At 38.4% G+C, this 22,223-nt stretch overlaps 1 protein-coding gene and 1 long non-coding RNA gene across 3 annotated transcripts; one reads left to right on the plus strand and one right to left on the minus strand.

The window, feature by feature from the left end:
- Window positions 1-11,266: 11,266 nt before the first annotated feature.
- Window positions 11,267-21,958, minus strand: LOC149265348 (uncharacterized). The gene is made up of 2 exons (XR_016251109.1): window positions 21,389-21,958; window positions 11,267-11,391 (listed from the first exon to the last, which is right to left on the minus strand). It is a non-coding gene; the product is annotated as an uncharacterized LOC149265348 (long non-coding RNA).
- LOC149265349 (glucan endo-1,3-beta-glucosidase 11-like) lies at window positions 14,935-19,590 on the plus strand. 2 transcript variants are annotated; one of them, XM_089429317.1, is made up of 3 exons: window positions 14,935-15,436; window positions 17,637-18,736; window positions 19,005-19,590. In XM_089429317.1, the coding sequence occupies exons 1-3, from the start codon at window positions 15,367-15,369 to the stop codon at window positions 19,050-19,052; spliced, it is 1,218 nt and encodes a 405-aa protein (XP_089285443.1). In that variant the 5' UTR covers window positions 14,935-15,366; the 3' UTR covers window positions 19,053-19,590. The 2 variants fall into 2 exon arrangements, with proteins under 2 accessions (XP_089285443.1, XP_089285439.1); XM_089429313.1 differs by having other exon boundaries at window positions 14,938-15,436; window positions 18,966-19,590.
- Window positions 21,959-22,223: the final 265 nt, after the last annotated feature.

Consider the following 22,223-nt stretch of genomic DNA (forward strand, 5'->3'; position numbering starts at 1 on the left):
CCAACATGATGTTTGCCTTTGGGAACCTGATTCATTAGAGAAGGCATTCAGGTTAGCAAGAAAAATGGAAAGCAAAATTATGGCAACCAGGAAGCATACCACTCACAACTATAAAGACGGAAGTGTTGTTGCCCCTAGTCTTCCACAACCTATAAGGTTGACACCACAACAATTGGAAGAAAAAAGAGCAAAAGGGCTTTGTTACAGTTGTGATAGCAAATACACTAAAGGTCATAAGTGTGCTGAGAAGAAATTATTCTACATAGATTGTGAAGAGGAAGAAGAAAAGGAGCAAGAAAGGTCAAAAGAAGAGGATATACTCCAGGAACAAAGCCTAGATGAAGAACAAATAAATCCGACCATATCTTGTAATGCATTGGTGGGAATTACCACTCCTCAAACCATCAAGATAGAAGGACAAATCAAGAAGAAAAAGGTAATAGTGTTGATTGATTCAGGAAGCACCCACAATTTTATTCATTGTAAGGTAGCAAAAGAATTGAATTGCTTCTTATATCCAGCACCAGAGTGTCAAGTGATGATTGCAAATGGAGGAACAATAAATTGCTCTGGAAAGTGCCATAATATCAAGCTATCCATGGGAGAATATGTATTGACTAGCCCAATGCTTTCCATTCCAATGGGAGGTGCTGATGTTGTACTAGGAGTCCAATGGCTACAATCCTTGGGTACAATAGCTTTTAATTTTCAAGAACTTTTCATCAAATTTTGTACGGAAGGAAAGGAAGTTGAATTAAGGGGTATTGCAGGGAAACCAGGAAAGATAATCAGCTCTAATGGTATGACAAAGCTTCTAAAAAAGAGCAAAGAGGTGTAATTGCACAATTATGTTCGCTAGATGTTTCCACATCGGAATCATCTATTTCTCCAGATCTCCAAAAAGTCCTGGACAATCATTCCAAGGTATTTGAGACTCCCAAAGGTCTCCCACCTATGTGTGATCATGATCATGCTATTCATCTGATTCCAGGAAGTGTTCCTCCAAACATCAGGCCGTACAGATATCCCTATGTCCAAAAGAGTGAAATTGAACGTATGGTTGCAGAAATGCTAGAGGCTGGTATAATTCAACCGAGTCAAAGTTCTTTCTCTGCTCCAGTAGTATTGGTGCACAAGAAGGATGGATCATGGCGCATGTGTCCGGATTATAGGGAGCTCAACAAGCTCACTATTAAAGATAAGTTCCCCATTCCTGTCATTGATGAATTACTGGATGAATTGCATGGATCAATTTACTTCACCAAGTTGGATCTTCGTTCAGGATATCATCAAATCAGAATGAAGACTGAAGACATTCCGAAAACAGCATTTAGAACTCATGAGGGTCATTATGAATTTTTGGTCATGCCTTTTGGCCTTACCAATGCACCTTCAACATTTCAAGGTTTGATGAATTCAATTTTCAAACCATTCCTTAGAAAATTTGTGTTAGTATTTTTTGATGATATACTAATCTACAGCAAGTCTTGGAAGGATCATGTTGAACATGTTGACAGGGTGCTACAACTATTGGAGGAGAAACAATTATATGCAAAAAGATCCAAATGTTTCTTTGGAGTCCAGGAGGTGGAATATTTGGGTCATATTGTATCTCATGAAGGAGTTAAGGTAGACCCTAGCAAAATTAAAGCCATTAAGGAATGGAAAATCCCCACATCCATAAAGCATCTGCGAGGATTTCTCGGGTTGACAGGGTATTATCGCAAGTTTGTTAAGAATTATGGGAGAATAGCAGCACCTCTAACAACATTATTGAAGAAAGATGCATTTTCATGGACTCTGGAAGCAACAAAGGCCTTTGAACATCTTAAAGAGGCAATGTGCCAAGCACCGGTCTTAGCTACACCGGACTTCACAAAAACCTTTATTGTGGAATGTGATGCTTCAGGAAATGGAATTGGTGCTGTTCTAATGCAAGATGAAAGACCCATTGCTTTTGAAAGTCGTCCAATCAAGGGAAAGTTTTTAAGCAAAGCTATTTATGAGAAGGAAATGTTGGCAATACTCCATGCACTTAAGAAATGGCGACCCTACCTAATGGGAAGACACTTCAAGGTAAAAACGGATCATGATAGCCTTAAATACTTTTTAGAACAAAGATTATCCTCTGAAGAGCAACAAAAGTGGGTCACAAAGATGTTGGTTATGACTTTGAAATCATCTACAAAAAAGGGAAGCAAAATGTGGTGGCAGATGCACTCTCAAGAAAGGATGAGGATGTGGAAGCATTGTTGTGCGCCATTTCTATTATCCAACCAGATTGGATAAACGAAGCAAGGGAGGAATGGAAGAATGACGAAGAAGTGTGGGCACTTATTCAAAAGTTACAACAAGATTCCAGTACGTCTGATACATTTAGCTGGCAAAATGATTCGTTATGGTACAAAGATCGCTTATACCTCTGTAAGAATTCCCAGCTAAAACAAAAGATTCTTATGGAATTGCACACTTCTCCCTTAGGAGGGCACTCAGGATTTTTAAAAACTTACCACAGGGTTAAGAAGGAATTTTTTTGGGATGGCCTTAAATCAGATATTCAAAAGTTTGTGGCGGAATGTTTGGTTTGCCAACAAAATAAAGTTGAAACAATTAAGACACCGGGTCTATTACAACCTTTATCCATTCCAAGCCAACGTTGGGAGGAGGTTTCAATGGATTTTATCACAGGTTTACCCAAGTCTGAGGGAAAGAGTGTCATCATGGTGGTAGTTGACAGACTTACCAAGTATGCACACTTTTGTGCATTATCACATCCATTTAAAGCCAGTACAGTTTCTACTGCATTTATGGAAACAATTCAAAAGCTACATGGAAACCCAAAGATTATTGTAAGTGACAGAGATCCCATTTTCACTGAAATTTTTGGACATAATTATTTTCTTGTCTTGGTACTCAGTTAGCTCATAGCTCATCTTATCATCCTCAATCTGATGGGAAAACTGAGATAGTAAACAAATGTTTGGAAGGATATCTTCGTTGCTTTGTATCTGATAAACAGACACAATGGGTCAAATGGTTGCCTCTGGCTGAATGGTGGTATAACACTTCCTTCCATACAGCAACAAAAATGACCCCATTTATGGCACTTTATGGGTATCAACCACCATCCATCACATCATATTTAAGAGAAAATTCTAAGGTTCAAGCAGTGAAACATCACATCGAACATCAACAACAAGTCCTCCAACTCTTAAAGGATAACCTCGTGTTGGCACAAAATAGAATGAAACAACAGGCAGATCAACATCGCAGTGAAAGAAGTTTTGATGTAGGTGATTGGGTATTCCTACGGCTACAACCATATAAGCAAATGTCCCTCAAGCAAGCTAAGAAGGATAATAAATTATCACCAAAGTATTATGGTCTGTACAAGGTGTTGCAAAAGATTGGTACTATGGCATACAAATTGGAGCTTCCTGCAGCTTCTCGATTGCACCCAATTTTCCATGTTTCATGTTTAAAGAAGGTTATAGGCGACAAGCTCCCAGTTCAAACAATATTGCCAGAACTTGACGAGGAAGGAAAAATTATATTGGAACCGGAAGCAGTCACAGAAACAAGAACTCGACAGCTACGAAATCGATCAATTTCAGAGTATCTTATCAAGTGGAAGAACTTATCCGCTGAAGATTCCACATGGGAGGATGAGAATTTTATGCAGAAGTATCCAGAACTACTCAGGCGTTGAGAACAACACTTTTTTGAAAGAGAGGGGCATGTTGGGTCCCTATAATACTAGTGATTACCCCATTACTATTTTAGTTATACCCCTTATTAATATTGTTGTGCCCCTATTGCCCCCATATTGTGATTATTGTGCCCCATAGAATCCCTCTATTGTTATTTTTGTGGCTTTATATTATTATTATTAAGAAGTCGGCTGGATTATATTATGACTCCTTAGACTCCTATATATAGAAAGGAGGTTTTGTCATTTGAATCATCCAAGAATTGTTCATTTATGTAATGTAAAGGAGGTTGCCCATTCTAAGAGGCTGAATTCTAAGTCGTTGATCTATCTTTTCTATCTTTTCTTGAGCTGGTTTCATAACACAACTCCATCGGCGTACTGACCAGGCTCGTTGGCAGTGGAGCAATGTGTGTGTTCCCGCATGATTCTATTGGGATACTGTCCAGACCTGCTGGCAGCGGCACAACACCAGAGATGAAAACTTATACTCTGAAAAAAATTAACTCACGAGCCAAACTACCCTTCCCGATTTCGAAACACTGTGATTAAGATGAAACTTTTGTTGTGTTTGATTGAGTTGGAAAAAGGTCAACCATGGGAAAGTTGAAGTAACCCACACATCGATTCAATACTCCCTGAAAGACCAAGGCTCTATGCTGTCAATGAACCAAAACAGAGAAGATGGAATTCTACCAGTGTATGGCCAAGTGTTGTAGCGACGGAAACACCCTCCAAAATTTTGGCTTGCATCCAATTTCAAAGCCTTCCTTGGATTTTTACTTAATGTTTGCAAGCACTCGGGTTCACCCCATGAGCTCGTGTGAGTCTTTGCACCCTTTTTATTTGACCGTTCAATGAACAACTTTTTGCATGTTGATCTCAATGCCACACTTGCAGCCATGTTCTAGTCATGCACAAGGTCCTCACTTCATGTGTACATGTTGTATTCGCTATGTGAACATTCATTGCACTCACACACAAAGTTGTATTCACTATCGCGCAAGCGTTGTCACGGTCATTCAACGATCTATCACAAACGTCGCACTTGTCGCTCGCACCATCGGTCAGCCATGTTGAGTATACGTTGTCTTGATTATTTGAGGCGTCTTGTCGTCAAGCCATGTTAAGTGTTTGTTTGCAAAGTCGTGTATGCACAAATTCACTCACTCACACACAGTCATTTTGCTGAAGTTCTGACGACCGGATCACCCTCTAACAGCGAGACCTCCACCCTGCAATTGACTCAACCGACTGTCACCTAGAACAACGCAGAAGTGTCCAACAAGCCATTTCAATCTGTGCTACCCACAAGATGACCAACCAACCCTCTTGCTGGTCAAACAGAGAGTTTGACTGAGCAGTGACCCCGGGACTCACTCCCCCCAAAAATTGCGCAGAACTTGCAGAACTTGCCTACTCCGTTGACTGAGGAAACTTCACAGACAGGTCGAACAGACATCAAGTGCCTCTCCCTATCTCCCTCAAAAAATTGTGCAGTTTTTCCAGCCAGCCACCCAATCAGCTGGTCGACTACTCACCTAAAAAACTACGCAAAATTCATGAGCAGGCCCCTCAGCTGCTCAACGTCCTGCTCAACTCAGAAACTGTGCAGAGGTGTTCAGCAGGTCATCCTCCCAGCAATTGTGTAGTTTTTGTCTCCAGCAACCCTGCAGCCTACTACCAGCTCCCTCTAGGAATTGAGTAGTCTTCGCTGCCAAGCCATCCCACAGCTCGCTTTCGACTCCCTTCAGGGATTGCACAATTTTCGTTGCCAAGCCTCCTAAAGCTCACAGTTAGCTCCCTCCAGGAATTGCACAGTTTTTGTTGCCAAGCCCCTCAGCGTCCAGCACTGCCTCCCTCCAGAAATCGCGCAGATCTGCCCTCCAGCCGAGGCAGATCCCGTGGACAGTCACTACTGATTCGGATTGTCTATCTTAGTCTTCTAGTAACCTCTACACAATTTTCACCAACAGTGCCCAAAGCCCGCATCCCAGCTTGAAACCTTGCATAGTTTCATAGCCTTGTCCTCTCTCCCAGTCACCTGCATCCGAAAGCAAATAAAAATGCATCATGGTAGACTAGAAGGTTTATGGATTTGACGTTGTCTCATCATGAATGATTGCATATACATGTATATGGATAAGACACAACGCAATGACGGATGGGATGAACAAGGAGAGTACATGCAAGGAGATGTGTTTGCGAATAGATGCATGAACGATGCATGCGAAGAGAATTCTTCGTGAACAAACGAACATGCGAGGATAATGTTTCGCGAACGGAAAAACATGTTTAGCATGCCAATGTACAAGCAAGCGAGCAACGTGCACATGCAACATCAAGCGAACACGAATGACCATCGAAGACTCCGCACACCTTGCCATGCGAATGTGAAGCTGTGATACACCAAGAGCACACCCATCACTTAGCAGCACTGCAACTCGACATGCACACCAACAACAGCATGAACATATCAACACTGTCATGGCGAGTTGTGTCATGAGTCATGTCGGACACATCACTACTGTGAGCCATACTGTGTAAATTAATGTAATGTAACGTGGAAGTCAAACAGTCATGAGGGAAGTCGAACAGTCATAAGGGTCAATTTTACCCTTGGCTATAAATACCCCCTAATTTGTACATGCAAAGGACTTTTCACCTTGGCTCCTCCCACATAGCCTTAAGAGTCTGTAATCTTTTCTTTGAGGAGTGAGTAGTGGCTCCAACACCCCGCCTATGGGGTTAATGATGTATGGTGTATCGATGTGTCTTGGAACTTTCGCTTAATTCAAAAGCCTGATAACAGGTCTTATAAGATTAATCTTGAACACTTGTAATACATGTTTATTTAACCTGTGTTAAACAATTGAACTCATTTAGTTGTTCTAATACATATATTTATGAAAATGTGTTGTATAAGTTGTTAACGTTGTCCTGTCTGTGTTGGTTACCTCCCCGGACATCAGACAAAACCTTTCACGTAAACTTGTGTTAAACATTTGAACTCATTCAGTTGTTCTAATACATATATTTATGAAAATGTGTTGTGTAAGTTGTTAAAGTTGTCTTTCTGTGTTGGTTACCTCCCCGAACATTAGACAAAACCTTTCACGTAAACTTGTTATAATGATCGTCGCACTCGCACAGGTTGCTCCTGTTAGCCTCCTGTTGCAACAGGTTTCATATTTCATGATTGACATTTTTACATGCCAAATATGTCATCTTTCTTGCTGCAAGGTTCCATATTTCCCGAGAAGAAAACCAGAGAAGAAGTAATAAAGTGTTCCAATTCAAATGTCACTACTGTGATTCCATTTTTGAAGAGTTGTCCCAGTTTTGAAGAGTTCTTCATTTTGGGAGGTCCAGACAGTCTAATCCTGGCCTCCCTAGGTTTCAATTTTCTGTTTTAGAATATAGAAAATGACATCTGTCCAAACAGTTTAATCTTGGCAAATTTGTAGATAGGTAGAGAATCAAAGGGACCCAACTGTTTAATCTGGGCCCTGGCAGAAATAAGTGCAGATCTAGATAGGAAAATTCAAAAGAAAAATTGTCAATCTGGGTCTGCAAGTCTAAGTGCACCCACAACAAAAAGAAGAAAAAATGTTAGGACAGTAGGCTGGGTAGGTAGCTTTGATGTGGCAGAATCATGATTAGTGATCAATTTTGTACTTCACAATGTCTTTTCTTTTCAAGATCACAGTTATCAGGCAGTTTTGCAGTTTCATGAAAGTACTTAAGATGGATTCATTAACATCCCCTTCTTCTCATTTCACCCCAAAGTCACTTACTAACATCCCCCAAGAGGTCAAGATCTGCTTGAGCCTCTCAGTTTCATCATTTCCATGGCATTTGCCTTGGTGAGGATCTCCTTCACTCAAGGACTGCTCACTCATCATCTGTGAGTCTTCTTTTCCCCAAAATGGCCTAAGGTCTCATACCTTAGCGCCCTCTTTTCATCTCCATATTAACTTCTAACTTTATTATATAGCTCCCTAACAATTTTCCCATTCCCCTACTAAAAATCATGTATTTAAACTCCCCTATGTAAATACCCCTCCCTGGCAATATAGCCATATTCTTTATAAGTCCGGGAAATCTCAGTCTATCTGGGACTGTTTTTAGCCCATCCGAGTCATTAAGGAGCTAGTTTGACATCTGGTCAGCTAGTAACCTCTTCCTTAGCCCAAAAACCCATGTTTTAACCTTTCCCCTTGTAATATTTCACCCTAACGCTGTAAAAAACCCACATCTCGCCCCCAAACCAAAGTTTTGTGCATCAGTATTAACCCGCGCATTTTTAAAACCCCATAACCCACTTTCCCGAAGGTCTAAACCCCGCGCGCATTATTAAAAAAGGCATATTCCGCGCATATACCCTGCACTTAACCCGCCGTCCCTTTGCGTCCGCCGCCAACCGTTGGATCGCCCGCCCCACAGATCAACGGCTGGCGGGCCGCCCCATCCCCGAACCGCCCGGCCTTTAGCGTCCGGGAGATGGGCGGTATTACCGCCGTACTCCCGCCACGCGTCAGGCGCTGGGCTGTGGCGGAGCCCCTCCCTCCGAAACCGCCATCCCCGAAAAGCGGTGCGCCACATACCGCTTACCGCCCTGCCCAGTGACGTCATACCCCACTTCACCCCCTGCGCAGTCACATGCCCACGTCACTACCCTGCCCAGTCACCCGATGAGTCAACTGCCACGTGTCCCCTCCACCGCACCTACCACGTCATAGTCCGTACATGATGACGTCATGCTGACGTCATCCTGCCATGTCACCCTGATGACGTCATGCTGACGTCACCCGCCGTACAATGCTAACGTCATGCTGACGTCATCAGCACTTTTTTGGGCGCAGAGGTGCAAAAGTCGCACTTCGGAGCCCCGGAATCGAATTCTGAGGCATCGCAGGATTTTTTGGACCAAAATGGAGAATCTTCAGGGAATCTTCTCACCATGCGGCCCCAGGAAGCCCGAAAAGGCGCAAAAATGATCCGTTTTCTTCACAGAGCACACCAAAAGGAGCAGAAGATCATTTCAGAAGATACAGAGGCCGAACAGCGGCCATTCATTAGTGATTAGACCCGCAGGACGCCAGATCAGCAGTCCAGATTTTGTTAAAGAGTATCAGAAAAGGAAAAACGCCAAAGAGTATCAGCCGAAGATATTTTAGTGGCTCGAAGCAGCTAAGAATTAATGAGCCCCCCGGAAAGTCAAATCAAGCAGCTGAAGCCCATTCCTGCACTCAAATCACAGCTTAAACTTTAAATGCAGGCAGACATCGAGGAGCAGGAACCCATGCATATTTACTTCAGAGGACACTACAGCAAGCCATCAAGGACCACATCATTTATTTATTTCTGATACAGCGACCCTCAGCGCCGCTCAAGAGATTTCATGCATTTAATTCCAGATAGAGTTAGGTCAATAAATTATTCTTATGACCTGATTAGGTCAAGATGTAATAAAAGCAGTAGATAGAAAGTTTTGCCCTATATATACCACCCTCTGTATAGTTTTAAGGGTTGGTCAATTGAGAATTTCACTAGAGACTCGCATTGTATATCTGAGTTTTTTCATAATCAAAGATTGTTGAAAGCTTGGAGAGCAAACTGTCTGTTGATAATCAATGTTTTGAAGATATGAAGATGGAATTCCTACGCTGCAGCTTGAAACAATAAGTGCATCTTACCTCCGTTTGTTGTTTATTGCCATCTAAATCGCAGAAAGATAGAATAGCCTAGAATTAGTTTAAATACTCTCTATGCTCAATTTCTGTTGTTTCTTTATGTTTTCCTCTAAAAGAATTGGTTATAAACATTGAATTCCTCCCGGCTCATGTTTACCCCAATTTACCTGTGTTTGCCAATTATCTAGGGATTCTTAACTGCCCCTAGGTAGCGCTGTGTTACCTCCTCTGTTAAGTCGACTGAGAGATTCTTAACTGCCTCTCATCACTTAGCATCTCTTTCCATCCATAAAACCTGAGAAATTGTTTCAAATGCAGCTATCTTGCTCCATTTTCCCTCACTGTTATTAAGAAAACTTAACAACATTCCTCTCCTCGACTCCACGCCCAATGGTTCGAAACCCTTAGACTGTGCACTGCCTCTCTACCTGAAAAATCAATTTTCCCACCAAAACAAAACAAAGAACCCCCTGAACCCAAGACCTAGCCTAAAATCCTTTCAACAAAGCTAAATCATAAAGAGAGAGCCCTCTCTGATTGCAGGTTGGCTAGAACCTGCAGTCCAAAGTTGGTTTGTGGTTACCTCGGCCGTATCCCTTTCTTAACCTTCGGGGACAACCTGAGTGATAACAGCTCCACTAGGTGTTGTACATGTTATCTTCCTGTGTGTGTTGTGACTGCCGCATCTGTGTGGACTGCTCCTCTGGAAGTTGTGCATGTCCTGTTGTGTTGTGTGTCTCTGACAGAGTTGGGACTCTTTCCCCATCGACTAGAGATTCACTTCCATCTTCTCCCTTTGCTGTGAAACAAACTTGACACAAGTAACACTATCATTCAACAGGGACGCGAAACTCAAAGGCAAAGCAAATCACTCTCTCGTGCTGACAAGCAAGAGCTAAGGCAAACATTTAAGATAATGGCAACCGGGCCATCATACTGGATGGAACTCCTACACCCTCTTACACCAAGCGATGTGAGGTCTAGTTGGGACTTCATACCGAGGAGATCCCTTGAATGTTGGCAAGTCCAACGCCATCAACACTACCACTTTCACGTAGGTGTGCATGATAAATCTCTTTTTCTTTATGTGGATTTTGTTGAAATTAAAACCCACTAAGAATGCTATTGAGAATTTTTAAACACTAATATCAATTTGGTACAATGATAAATTCTTCTATATGATGATATTTATTTTCATCATAATGAAGAGATCCCTTCGCTTTAATGTTCTAGAATAAAATTACTTTCTCTAACATAAAGGCTCATATTATACAAAGTATCTATAAGTACATCCAAGAATTATCAATTTGAAAGATACATGTCTCCAAAATTTCATGATGGAAAAGAGGCAAAACTCCTAAACTTATATTAACCATTAGAACTTCTCTCATATCAACAACATGTTACTTCATAAATGATGTCAATTCCCCTCTCTCTTCCCCTCTCTCTATAATAGTAATAAAAGACAAAACAAACAAACAAACATTAGTGAAACAACATAAATCCATTTAGATAAACCCTTATTTAAAAAATTGTAGTCGCAACATGAATCATGTTTCTTTGATCCATATAAAGACATCACATCTATCTGAAGCATGTATATCCATTAGTTTAGAGAACCATGTCTATCCATTAATTTAGAGAGTTACAATCACCACATGAATCATGTTTCTTTAGTTTAGAGAACCATAACTATCCATTAATTTAGAGAATTACAATGACCACATGAATCATTATTCTTTGATCCCTATAGGGACATCCTATCTGCCTCTAATGAGAAGCATGGCATAGAACCTTCACCACTATGTCACGTTTTCATATATACAAAATCGAAAGGGCAAAAGAGATATGACTATCACGATTCGTAAAAATCTGCACAATGTGACCCACCGCCGGGGCCAAATCCAGCGTTCATTCATCGCTCATATGTGTCATCAGCACCTCCGCGCAAAGAATCAAATGCGGACTATCAGATTTCCGATGACTCTGCAAACGGATCACAGCCCTTAATTTAATCGTTCATGGGAATATTCTGTTTCGAAATATAATCTTTTCTTTCTTTTATTTATTAAAAAACAATAAGACTTTCGTAATTCCACCTCTGCGCATGCATTGTAAAGACGAATAATTTCTGTCGACGTGGACATTTTAACCTAATAGATGGCTCTATTTGCACTTTTCCGCCGACAAATTGGGAAAATTTCTCTCGTGACGTGACAAATCCTGTCTTTATTATAATATCTACGTGTCATGAGTATGACGTTAAAAGTAATTTTAATATTAAATTCAATTCAATTCAATAACGATCGGATCTCACCGCCAGCCGATAAGATTTAGTCGCAAAAGTCGTCAAATTCGATGCTGGTTTTAATCGAGCTTTATTATCATTTATTGTTGATCATGATTCGCATAATATAAAATTGCCTTTTTATTTTATTATAAAAATGAAAATAAAACAGTTTTATTTTGCACAAGTTTAATGGTTGTGGTTTTTATTTTTATTTTAATCTGATGAAATAATTTTTAGATGAAGTTATTATGTTTTATTTCTATTATGTTTTTTTTTTAAATTTGTCGATAAAATTTTTAATAAAATTATTATGTTCTGTTATTTTAATGGAGTTATAAGGAAAGCAAGGGGTGAAGGTTTAGTAGTCATTGTCATCTCAAGATTCATTTAAAGAAAACATGTTCACGACTTTTTTTAATGATTGCAATTTATGGTATTTCATTAATGCAAGAAGTTAAGTATAAGATATAATTTCCCGTGTGTGGTATTGGATTTGGGGGTTCCTAAAGTTCACCTACTTTGGTTCATATTGGTTTTCATTGCTTGTCAATTTGGCTTTGGTAATTCTTAAATGCTCAAGCAGGGAGTGTTTTGGCTGCTGGACTAGCCCTCCCGATCTGCGTCCTCACACCCATCATTGGTTTCAATTTGGGTTCTTGAAGTTCCTTCCTCTGGTTTGGTGGTATGAGTTGGAGGAGACCATGGAAATTGTTGTAAGTCTTAGTGCCCTAGAACATTCTCAAACTGTGGTTGGCTATAGTTTGTTAAGATATCTTGGTTCTTCTGGTCTGGGCCTCTCATGTTTGTCGTTTGGGACAACATTGGTCTCGATCTCTCTCAAAACAAGAAACATGACTTGTTTGCGGGCCAACTTTGTCGTGGTGGTAGTGGGCAAGGTTTGCATTGGGGATCGTGTGCAAGAAATAGAGCCTAATCTTCACCGAAGCTCCTCCACATGCAAACTTTGATCGAGGTCCAACAGGAATTACGTGAGGTGGAGGAGGAAACAATCACAAAGTGTGATTGTCACTTCGACTCTGAGGTCACTACAATAGTGGTTGGGTGGGTACCTGACATAAGCCATGTGAGAAGGCATCAAAATCAATACATGCATATTATGAATTATTAGGATCACATAGGACCGAGAGAGATGGTAGTGTCAAAAGACATCGTTGTTTGTTCCTAGTGGCCACTGAGACAAATTAACATTGATATTTCCAACATTTAAATAAGTTAAATTAGAGATGAATACCATGGGCAAAACCATGGGTGACCATAAACCTGGAGTCCAAAATCATGGGTAACTTGACCAAGTCAAGTTTACCACATCCACCCTGACAATCCCCCTCTTAAACTTGACTCCGAGATATTGACCTAGTCCCATTCATCTACCTTCTCATCTATGCTTTCACATTTCCCCCTCAAGCCAGGAGTACACCTGCCACCCTGGTATCTCTCTAAATGGTCCATTCCATAGCTTGATGACTCCATGTGCCACTTACACTACATGTATGCTTGAGCAAGCTCTTAAGGCCTTACAACTATGTGTGCACCCACGCAACATGTTTTCTAGAACATTAGGTCTGACAACTTCCTAGGGAAATGCCTTCGACCAAAACCCATCGGGTGTTCACTCATTACACATTAGCTCCTTCATTATACTTTAGCACTCTTGACTCCATCTTCATCCGTTCTCGACCACTCTTTCGGCTTCTTTACCTTGCTCGATCCATACTTTGTCCTAGGCTTTTCTTGCTTCTCTCAAAAGTGTTGCACACATGTCTCCTTACATAGATTACACACTGCTCCATTTTACAACCTCCTACTCATCGTCGCTGCAATTTTACAATTAACCAGAGTAGCACTCTAGCTCTAGCAACATCTCCTTTCTTTAGCATAATATCCATGTGTCGTGAGTTCAAATTTATGCACAAAGATTTGGTAAGGATGAAGGCGGCCATCCAATTAGAATCTTAACAAATATTGACACGCTCAATTTATATAGATTTAATAACTTAAATTTGCTATTTCAATAAAATTTTAATTAAATTTCAAATAGAAATCATCAAAAAAAACACTGGTAATGTTTTGGTTCTTTTCTAGGTATATTTTTTAGTCAATTTTATTAAAATCACAAGTATGAGGCATGAAATTTGATAATCTAAATGCTCCATGGGTTTTCCAAAAACACCAAAGTCCAATGTGTTGTGAAGTCATTTATGCATTCAAAAACACATTTTAAATAATAAACACCGTGACCTTACCAAAAATTATATAACCAAATTCTAATAGAGAAAAGCAAAAACAGATCATAGTTAGAGCATTTAATATTGAAGTTATTTGTTTCATATATTTTTGTAAAAGCATTGAACTCCATGTAACTAGCTTCCAATCCTAAGATTTGAATTCTAGCCAACCATGTTGTCCCTGTTGTTTATCTTTCTCACATTAATGTTCTAAGCTTGTTTGCTTTCATTTGCCATTTAACTCATAACAAGTTCATAAAGATAATATAGAAATTCTCATCCACTCCATGTATTTATCAAATTGATAAATTATTAAATTTATTGAATATATATATATATATATATAATTGTACAATTGCACAACCATTTTTAAATTCAAATTTTTATATTCTAAATTTTCTTCCAAAAAAATATTTATCTTCTTACTAAATTTATAGATTTTATAAAAAATTATTTTTCATTGAATTTATTTATTTAACTTTTAAAATTTTAAAATATCTCAACTTCCTTTGACTTTCAAAATTTTAAAATATCTCAACTTCCTTAATTAAATTTGTTTTTCATTAAATTTATTTATCTAACTTCCAAAATTTTAAAATATCTCTAATTTCCTTTATTAAATTTGTTTATTTAACTTCCAAAATTCTAAAAATATCTATAGCTTCCTTAAAAATTTAAATTTGAGTTTATTTTAAATAACTCATTTGATCACAACTTCCTTTATAAAAAAAAAAAAAAAAAAAAAAATTATTTTAAATAGCTCATTTGAGTTTATTTTAAATAACTACCTTGTTTAAGAACATCACGATATTTCATCTGGAATAAAAATTTAAACAAAAAAGAGTTACCCACAGATTTGTCCACTTACACTGACTTTGAAATACAATACAGTAACGGAATACATTACAATAACAATATTATTTTCCAACGATTTAACTACCTACCCTTTCACATTTGAATCAAATTGCTTAATGATTCATTTTCGAATCGGCCACAGCCCAAACAAGTTGCCTATAAATTCTATGTATGGTATTGAATTAGACATTGGTGACTTATATCTCTGTTTTTCACAAATTCCTTGTCAAGTTTGCAAATTCCTCGTCATTTATTCTATGTCTAGTATTGAATTAGACATTGGTGACTTACATCTCTGATTTTCACAAATTCCTTACCAAGTTTGCAAATTCCTGGTCATTTATCAAATTTTGGATGCTTCATATCCATAGAAGAGCCCTGAAAAATTCTTGCCCAGCTTTCACCCTTTCAGTTGCTGTCCAGTGGAGGGACACCATTATCACTAACGCTGTGCAATATTGAGTACCTGCCAAGAGCATATGTGCTATCACAGCACCAGCAAGACCCACTCGATTAATTTCTCGCAATTTTCTGCATGCGAGAAAATTTGGGCACGTAGAGGGTGCTGCCATGGGAGTTTCACTAATGGGCAGAGGAAGTCTAGGAATGAGCTGCTTGTGGGCTCTGGTTTTGCTGTCTGGTAAATGTTTGTTTGCATTGTTCGTTTTGTTTCGCATTTGCATATTCTCTCACGTTGTGGATTCTTAATGGAAGAGTCAAGAAGCGTTGGTTAGGACCTTACTGGATTGGCACTTCTCAATGCCCTGTCATTTTTTCCTGTATGAAGCATTCTTCAGCGTCTTAGATATTTGGTTTAAGTTTTTTTAATTGAAGAAATCATGTCTGGAGCAACTTTCAAGTATATATAGTATTGTTAAGGATTCGACCAGAAGATTTGAGACCAAATATCTCTACCTAACCATTAGACCAACTGAAAACTTTGAGTTTAAATTTACAAAAATAACTTTGTACTTATCAAATATCCATATCCATGTTCTTACTGTGGCTTAAGAGATCCACACTGTCCACTTGTGAATGTTGTCTTATAAATTCCCAATTTCCCATGAACACCATCAATGTTGTCTTATAAATTCCCAAATTCCCATGAACACCATCTTCATGAATGTTGTCCAAAGTTTACAAAAGTAACTTTGTGCTTATCAAATATCCATGTTCTTACTGTGGCTCAGGAGGTCCACACTGGCCATTTGTGAATGTCGTCTTATAAATTCCCAATTTCCCATGAACACCATCACTGTTGTCTTATAAATTCCCAAATTCCCATGAAAGCCATCTTCATGAATGTTGTCCATGAATTCCCGTGAAGACCATCTTCACGAGTCTTAGCATTTTCCGTAATGAAGCAGGAGGTCTCATTTAACAAAAGATACTCATGGCTCCTTACAGTATTGCTCCATTCGAGAAGATTTCTCTTCGATGAAAGTAGAGATAAAGCAAGACATGGTTTCAGTCCGAAATATTTACTCTCCAAAGCACTGCTTACACCCAATGAATCTTCAATTTTTTATTTTACGTTGGCGCAGCTTAGGCTTGAAACATTACTCTAGAGTAATTAGGCACCCATGTTCTCGCCCATCTTTACTGATTGCATATCTTCTGCAATTCGGGTAGTGCCGGTTCTTTTTCATTCTGACTTTAGCCTTTTTATTTGCATATTCTGCTGTAGAGACCTTGCATGGTTTGTTAAGTTGGGACAATTTTATGCGCCTTGCTGTTCAATGGAAGACCATGAAATCCCAGTCTTCTTCCCTCTTTTGCTCCTTCGAAGATCCATTGAGCCAAGAAAGAGGAAAACATGAACACTGTTCATTAGCCTGCATATGCATAGGCATAGCCTCAGCGATGCCCGCACGATACCAGAATAGACTTATGAAGTTTTAAAGGTTGGTCGAGTTTTTGTGGTCAAGTATTTTGTTTGTCAAGAAGTTATTGGATCAAATATCCTTGACGCCTTTAGAGTTAAGTCTTGTTAATTTGGCCGATAGATAAATCCTTTCCTTTTCCATGGCTGTAACTCTAGATTTTCATGCTAAATAAGGTTTGAGAACCTTAGCTTTTGAGTTTGAAAGGGTCGCAAACTTCTAAGTCTATGCTTGTTAGGCAGCTATGTTGTTAGGTACTTATTTTGTTGTACAGTGGATTAAGAGGTTCACACTGGGGCACTGTGATTGTTGGCTATGAATTCCCATGAAGAGTGTTTTCACAAATCTAGGCATTTTACATTTGTTGAACTGAAGGCCTTCTTCAAGAGATACTGGCTCCTGCAAGTGTTGCTCCTTTTCAAAGTATTTATTATTGATGCAAAGGTACAGGAAAAGAGAAAACATGGTTTCAGTCCATGATATTAACCATCCACAGCACTCCTCCAAAAGCTTACAGCTTTTGTTGTTATTGTTTTTTAGGCTTTCAGAGTTGGTAAAACACGTTTAGGGTTTAAACATAACTCTGGGCACCCATGTTATCCCCCTGGTTTCAGAGGTCTTCAATATGTCATCTTTTATGAGTCTTTCTGATAGGCCGTGAAACAAAAGGAAAGGGGCTGAAACATAACTACATGGATGTTAACACCTGTGTCCTCATGATGGCTTTAAAGGTTTTCCATATGTCATTATCTGAGAGTCTTTCTGATAGGCAGTGAAACGAAAGGATAAAAACTGTGCCACAACAGGCAGCATCTTGGAGGTGCCTTGCACAGTAATCTATGGGACATATCCTCCACTGTCAACGGGATTTGTCGTAGTCTATAGAAATTATCTTAATTCTTGCATTTCTGTTTACATCAGCATACTGCATCTTACACTTTACGTTAAATCTTTCAGGACTGGCTCTTTCAAATGCTCTGTCCAGCACAAGTGCCACCACAACAGGAATCAACTATGGACAAGTTGCAGACGACTTGCCACCACCGGAACTAGTAGTGGGTCTTTTGCAGACCAGCAATATCGGCAGAATAAAACTCTACACTGTAAATGCGACAGTCCTGAAAGCATTTGCAAACACTGGTATAGAATTGATTGTTGGAGTGGCAAATGAAATCATTGGCAACTTGACAGATCCAAACTCAGCCACTGAATGGGTCAATGAAAACATTCAAGCTTACTTACCAGCCACAAAGATCACAGGTATAGCAGTAGGGAACGAGGTTTACACAGGAACTGACACACAGTTAATGGCAAACCTAGTTCCTGCAATGCAAAACATTCATTCGGCCCTAGTCAGCATTGGTGCGGACACGAATATTAAAATTAGCACTCCCCATTCTCTTGGTGTACTTGCGACTTCATATCCACCATCTGCTGGTTCATTTCAACCAGGTCTGGAGAGCCTAATGGAACAGCTTTTGGCTCTCCTGTCTCAGATTGGTTCTCCTTTCTTCATAAATGCTTATCCATACTTTCCATACAAAGCTCAGCCAAGCCAGATACCCCTGGATTATGCACTACTCGAACCAAATGCAAGTGCTGTCGTTGACCAGAACAATAATGCTGTCTATAAGAACATGTTATATGCACAGGTTGATGCAGTTTATTCTGCACTATCTGCACTAGGATATCCTAATCTAGAAGTCATAGTCACTGAAACTGGATGGCCTTCAAACGGTGATGCCGATGAAGCAGGTGCAACTCTTCAGAATGCACAGACTTATAATGGGAATTTGCTTCAGCTGCTGGCTCAGAACAAGGGGACTCCTTTGAGGCCCAATGTTGTTTTGCAGGCTTACCTATTTGCATTATTCAATGAAGACATGAAGCCTGGCCCAACCTCCGAGAGGAATTATGGGCTATTTGAGCCAAATGGAATTGAAGTTTACAGTGTGGGATTAACTGGATCACTGTCTATTGGTAATAAACAAGCCGTGTCAGTTGGTTCTCCCACTGGTTCTGCTGATACTCCATACTACAGTATTTCTTTTGCCAAGGTATGCTGATCTATTTCATTTCAATTCTCATTCTGTTTTCTTTTCTATATTTTTCTATATACACTTCGAAGTGAATAAATATTTTATTTAATTTTTTAAAAAACTTGTATGTTTGGGTAGTTTTCCTCTGGTTTTCTTTCCCTCTGTTGCATCTGTGTACATTATTTCAGCATTAGCTTAAAGAACAAAATTGTGAAAACACTTCTAACTTTGACCATGTCATTCTCAGGAAACTTGTACTGATATCTCCTTCTACAATCATCTCCAGGTTTTGGCCGTCTCTTCTTTCTTGGTTCTTCTACTGTTTCTTCCATGATTGAAATTTGAAACCATGGAAGTCCTGTAGAAATTTGCATGTTCCTTTCATTTCATTCAACATCAGCTAAAACGACGAAACTCAGAGGAAATCTTGTGGTGGATAACTACATATATTCACTGCAGAGAGTGAAGGAGCAAGCATCTGCCTTTACATCACATGCTGATACCTTGAGCATCCTCATTTATTAACGAGGAGCTGTTGTCATATACATATCAGTGAGTCCCATAATTGCAACAATGCAGACATCAGCATGGCCCTGGCTTTACATTACGGATTTTATGTTACTTTTTTAGATATCGAGTTAAAACTAAAGTCATGGGCTAGTATGTTTTTTTAGTTAATGTATTTGATTCACTTATACTATATTTCATATTCCATACCAAATATGGAAATTACAGCTCTTCATATTCCATACCAAATATGGAAATTACAGCTCTCCCTAGTATTGGGATTGTAAAAGCAGCTTCTTATTTCTTTCAATGTAATAATTTGATTTAAAATATTTTATAATAAAATATAGTTATATAATATATAATGGCATGTTTGTATAAATGCAAGGTTTCAGAGTTATTCATTTCAAGGATTTAAATTGTGTGTGACCGAAAGCGATCTCCATATCTGATTGAGTAAAGGAATTACTCTGTAAGCTCTTACCTGAGATTGTTTAATTATAAGTGTTTCAAATTGATAATCTTGATCACCAATCAAAGTTAATAGTGATGGTGTAAAATATGTATAGTTTAATTATTTTAACTGTTATTTCATTATATGTTTATGGAGGCCAAGGTAAAAGTTATGGAGGCCAAGGTAAAAGTGATTGTGTAAAATATGTATAATCTAATTATTTTAACTGTTATTTTATTATTTTATTATATATTTATAGGTGAGCATGTTAAATTATCAATTCAATTCTCTAAATGTTAATTTTACCTACAATTATATGATTATGATATAAACTCACTGATAGTTAATTTACTAAAAACTGTTATTTCATTTTCTATAAATTATATAATAAATATTAAAATTATAAAATACATGCTTTTATTTATGGTATTTGAATTTTTTTATCTATTTAAATAAAAACTAATTTAATTAACAAATAAATTAAACTCAAAAAAATATATGAGAAAAATGAATGAGCACACAAAAAACTATTGGAAGAATGAAATAGTCGCAATCAACAGGCAATTTGCCAATCTATGTGTCTGTAGTATCATGTTCTTTGCCTTTATTTGATGTCATAATCCACAAAAGTTAATAGTGTGTTGTAAAATTAAAGCACTGTGAAACAAAAACCAACTCTAAAGGCATGGAAGGGATTGTGAAACACAAAAATGACATTGAAGGCTTGCTTTCTCATTAAGATACACAACGAACAGAGTATTAGTTTGAAATGAAATAAGGAATAATTAATAAAGTGTAAGGGATAATTTTATTCAATCTCACTCAAGAGGAAGATAGACCTATTCTTTTTTTCCCTTCTGTATGCTTCACTATTCACTTTTCAGCTCAGAGATTTTATTTTTTAATTTAATAATATATTCCAATAATTTTCAACAAATAACTTACCGGATTTCAATTCTATCACCAAACAATTAGATTTATTGACAAACGGAACTGTCAGATTCATTCTACATTCGCTCACGATGAATAAGGATAAGGAATCACATGACACTGGTTCGCTGTTATATAAAATAATGCAAAATAATTTTTCAAAAATGAACGCTATCCATTTGACTTTCAGGCGTAAATTACTATTCATAGGTCATAGAAATTTGCATCGATTCAGTTTCTGAAACATGAATTTAGGGTTTTTTTCTAAATGTATAGCTTTCGTATAGCCCTAAATTTAGGGTTTTTTTCTAAATGTATAGCTTTCGTATCGCCCTAAAGTGCCACACAGATTCGTGATTCAAAACTTTACCAACACTTTACGTTTGCCCTTACTTGATGATTTGAATTAGTGCCCATTCAGATTACACATTCATATGTTTTAATTCTTTGCGCAGCCCAATCAATCTGCTGGTCCAGATTCCAAATTAAGTGGATAAAATTTTTAATTAAAATTTTATTTAACTAATAAAATTTAGTTTATTTAACTTGCCCATAAAGATTTTGTAACTTAAATCATTAAAATAACCAAGAAATTGATTCGTTTTGAAATGACTCACGTCATCAAAATTTGAAAAAGAATAAATAAAAAATGTACTCATACAAGTTAAGTTACTCTATAAATTTCAATAACTATCACGAAATTAATATTTTATCAAGTCCCTAAACATGCGTTTCTTGGATTAGAAAATGCTTTGGGAACTTGGGCTCTGCAACCCTACTTGTTTTAGGGTTTCGTTGCCATCGTTGTTCCGCTGCAGGCAGCCTTGTGAACCGATCGCTGACTCTCCACCACAATATGGTGGCGCCCTCCCAGCCGCAAGCTGACAAGCGCTCTTTCAAGGACACTATCGCAGGGCAACGGTCCCCCAATCAACCCTCAGGGGCTCTTTCAAGGACACGATCGCAACGCCACTTAACCCCAGTCAACCCTCGTCTGATACGGGTGGAAGGAGCCCGTGGATGGACAACACTCTGATAAGGATGAATCTGGCGGCAGAGACTCGGCCGGTAAGCTCCATTACTGTTGCTCGGCCAAAACAAACGAAACCCTCATGTATGTAAGTAACCTTCCTCACATATGACCATCTCTTACTGGGAAAATGCCCTCATATGTTGGGTTAACATTTGATGTAACATGAAAGGTCAGATCAACCTTGAGTTTGGGCTCAACCGCAAATTCACGATAATCCTGACTTATGTGAATGCAGATTGTATATTTGGGGAAGGGTCTTTCATTTTTTTTTCCTCGTGACTAAAGCCTTATTCCAAAAGAGGATGTCAGCCAAAGAAAAAATATGTAGGCTCTAATCATTAGTATATTAAGCAATACTAGAAAAGCTCATTGGTGCCTAAGCCTGGTCGATTCAAACCTGAAAAGTGTTGATTGGATGATCCAAAGTTCTACTCAAGCATTAAGGACCAACTAAGGATCTATAATGTATCAATTTCAATGAAAATAATTAAAGTTGGTTAGGTAGCACATGAAAAAATGGAATATGGAAGTTTTGGCGACATTTTCTTTCAGAAAGAAAAGCTAGAAAACAACATGTAAGC

The sequence above is a fragment of the Pinus tabuliformis genome, chromosome 6, assembly GCF_031772625.1.
Source record: "Pinus tabuliformis cultivar Carrire ecotype Pingquan chromosome 6, CPIR1, whole genome shotgun sequence".
In the NCBI taxonomy this organism is placed as follows: domain Eukaryota; kingdom Viridiplantae; phylum Streptophyta; class Pinopsida; order Pinales; family Pinaceae; genus Pinus; species Pinus tabuliformis.

Coding starts and splice junctions, on each gene's coding strand:
- LOC149265349 (XM_089429313.1), top strand. CDS start 15,367: ATGGGAGTTTCACTAATGGGCAGAGGAAGTCTAGGAATGAGCTGCTTG. Junction 15,437..17,636: donor GGCTCTGGTTTTGCTGTCTG/GTAAATGTTTGT, acceptor TAAATCTTTCAG/GACTGGCTCTTTCAAATGCT. Junction 18,737..18,965: donor ACAGTATTTCTTTTGCCAAG/GTATGCTGATCT, acceptor TGTCATTCTCAG/GAAACTTGTACTGATATCTC.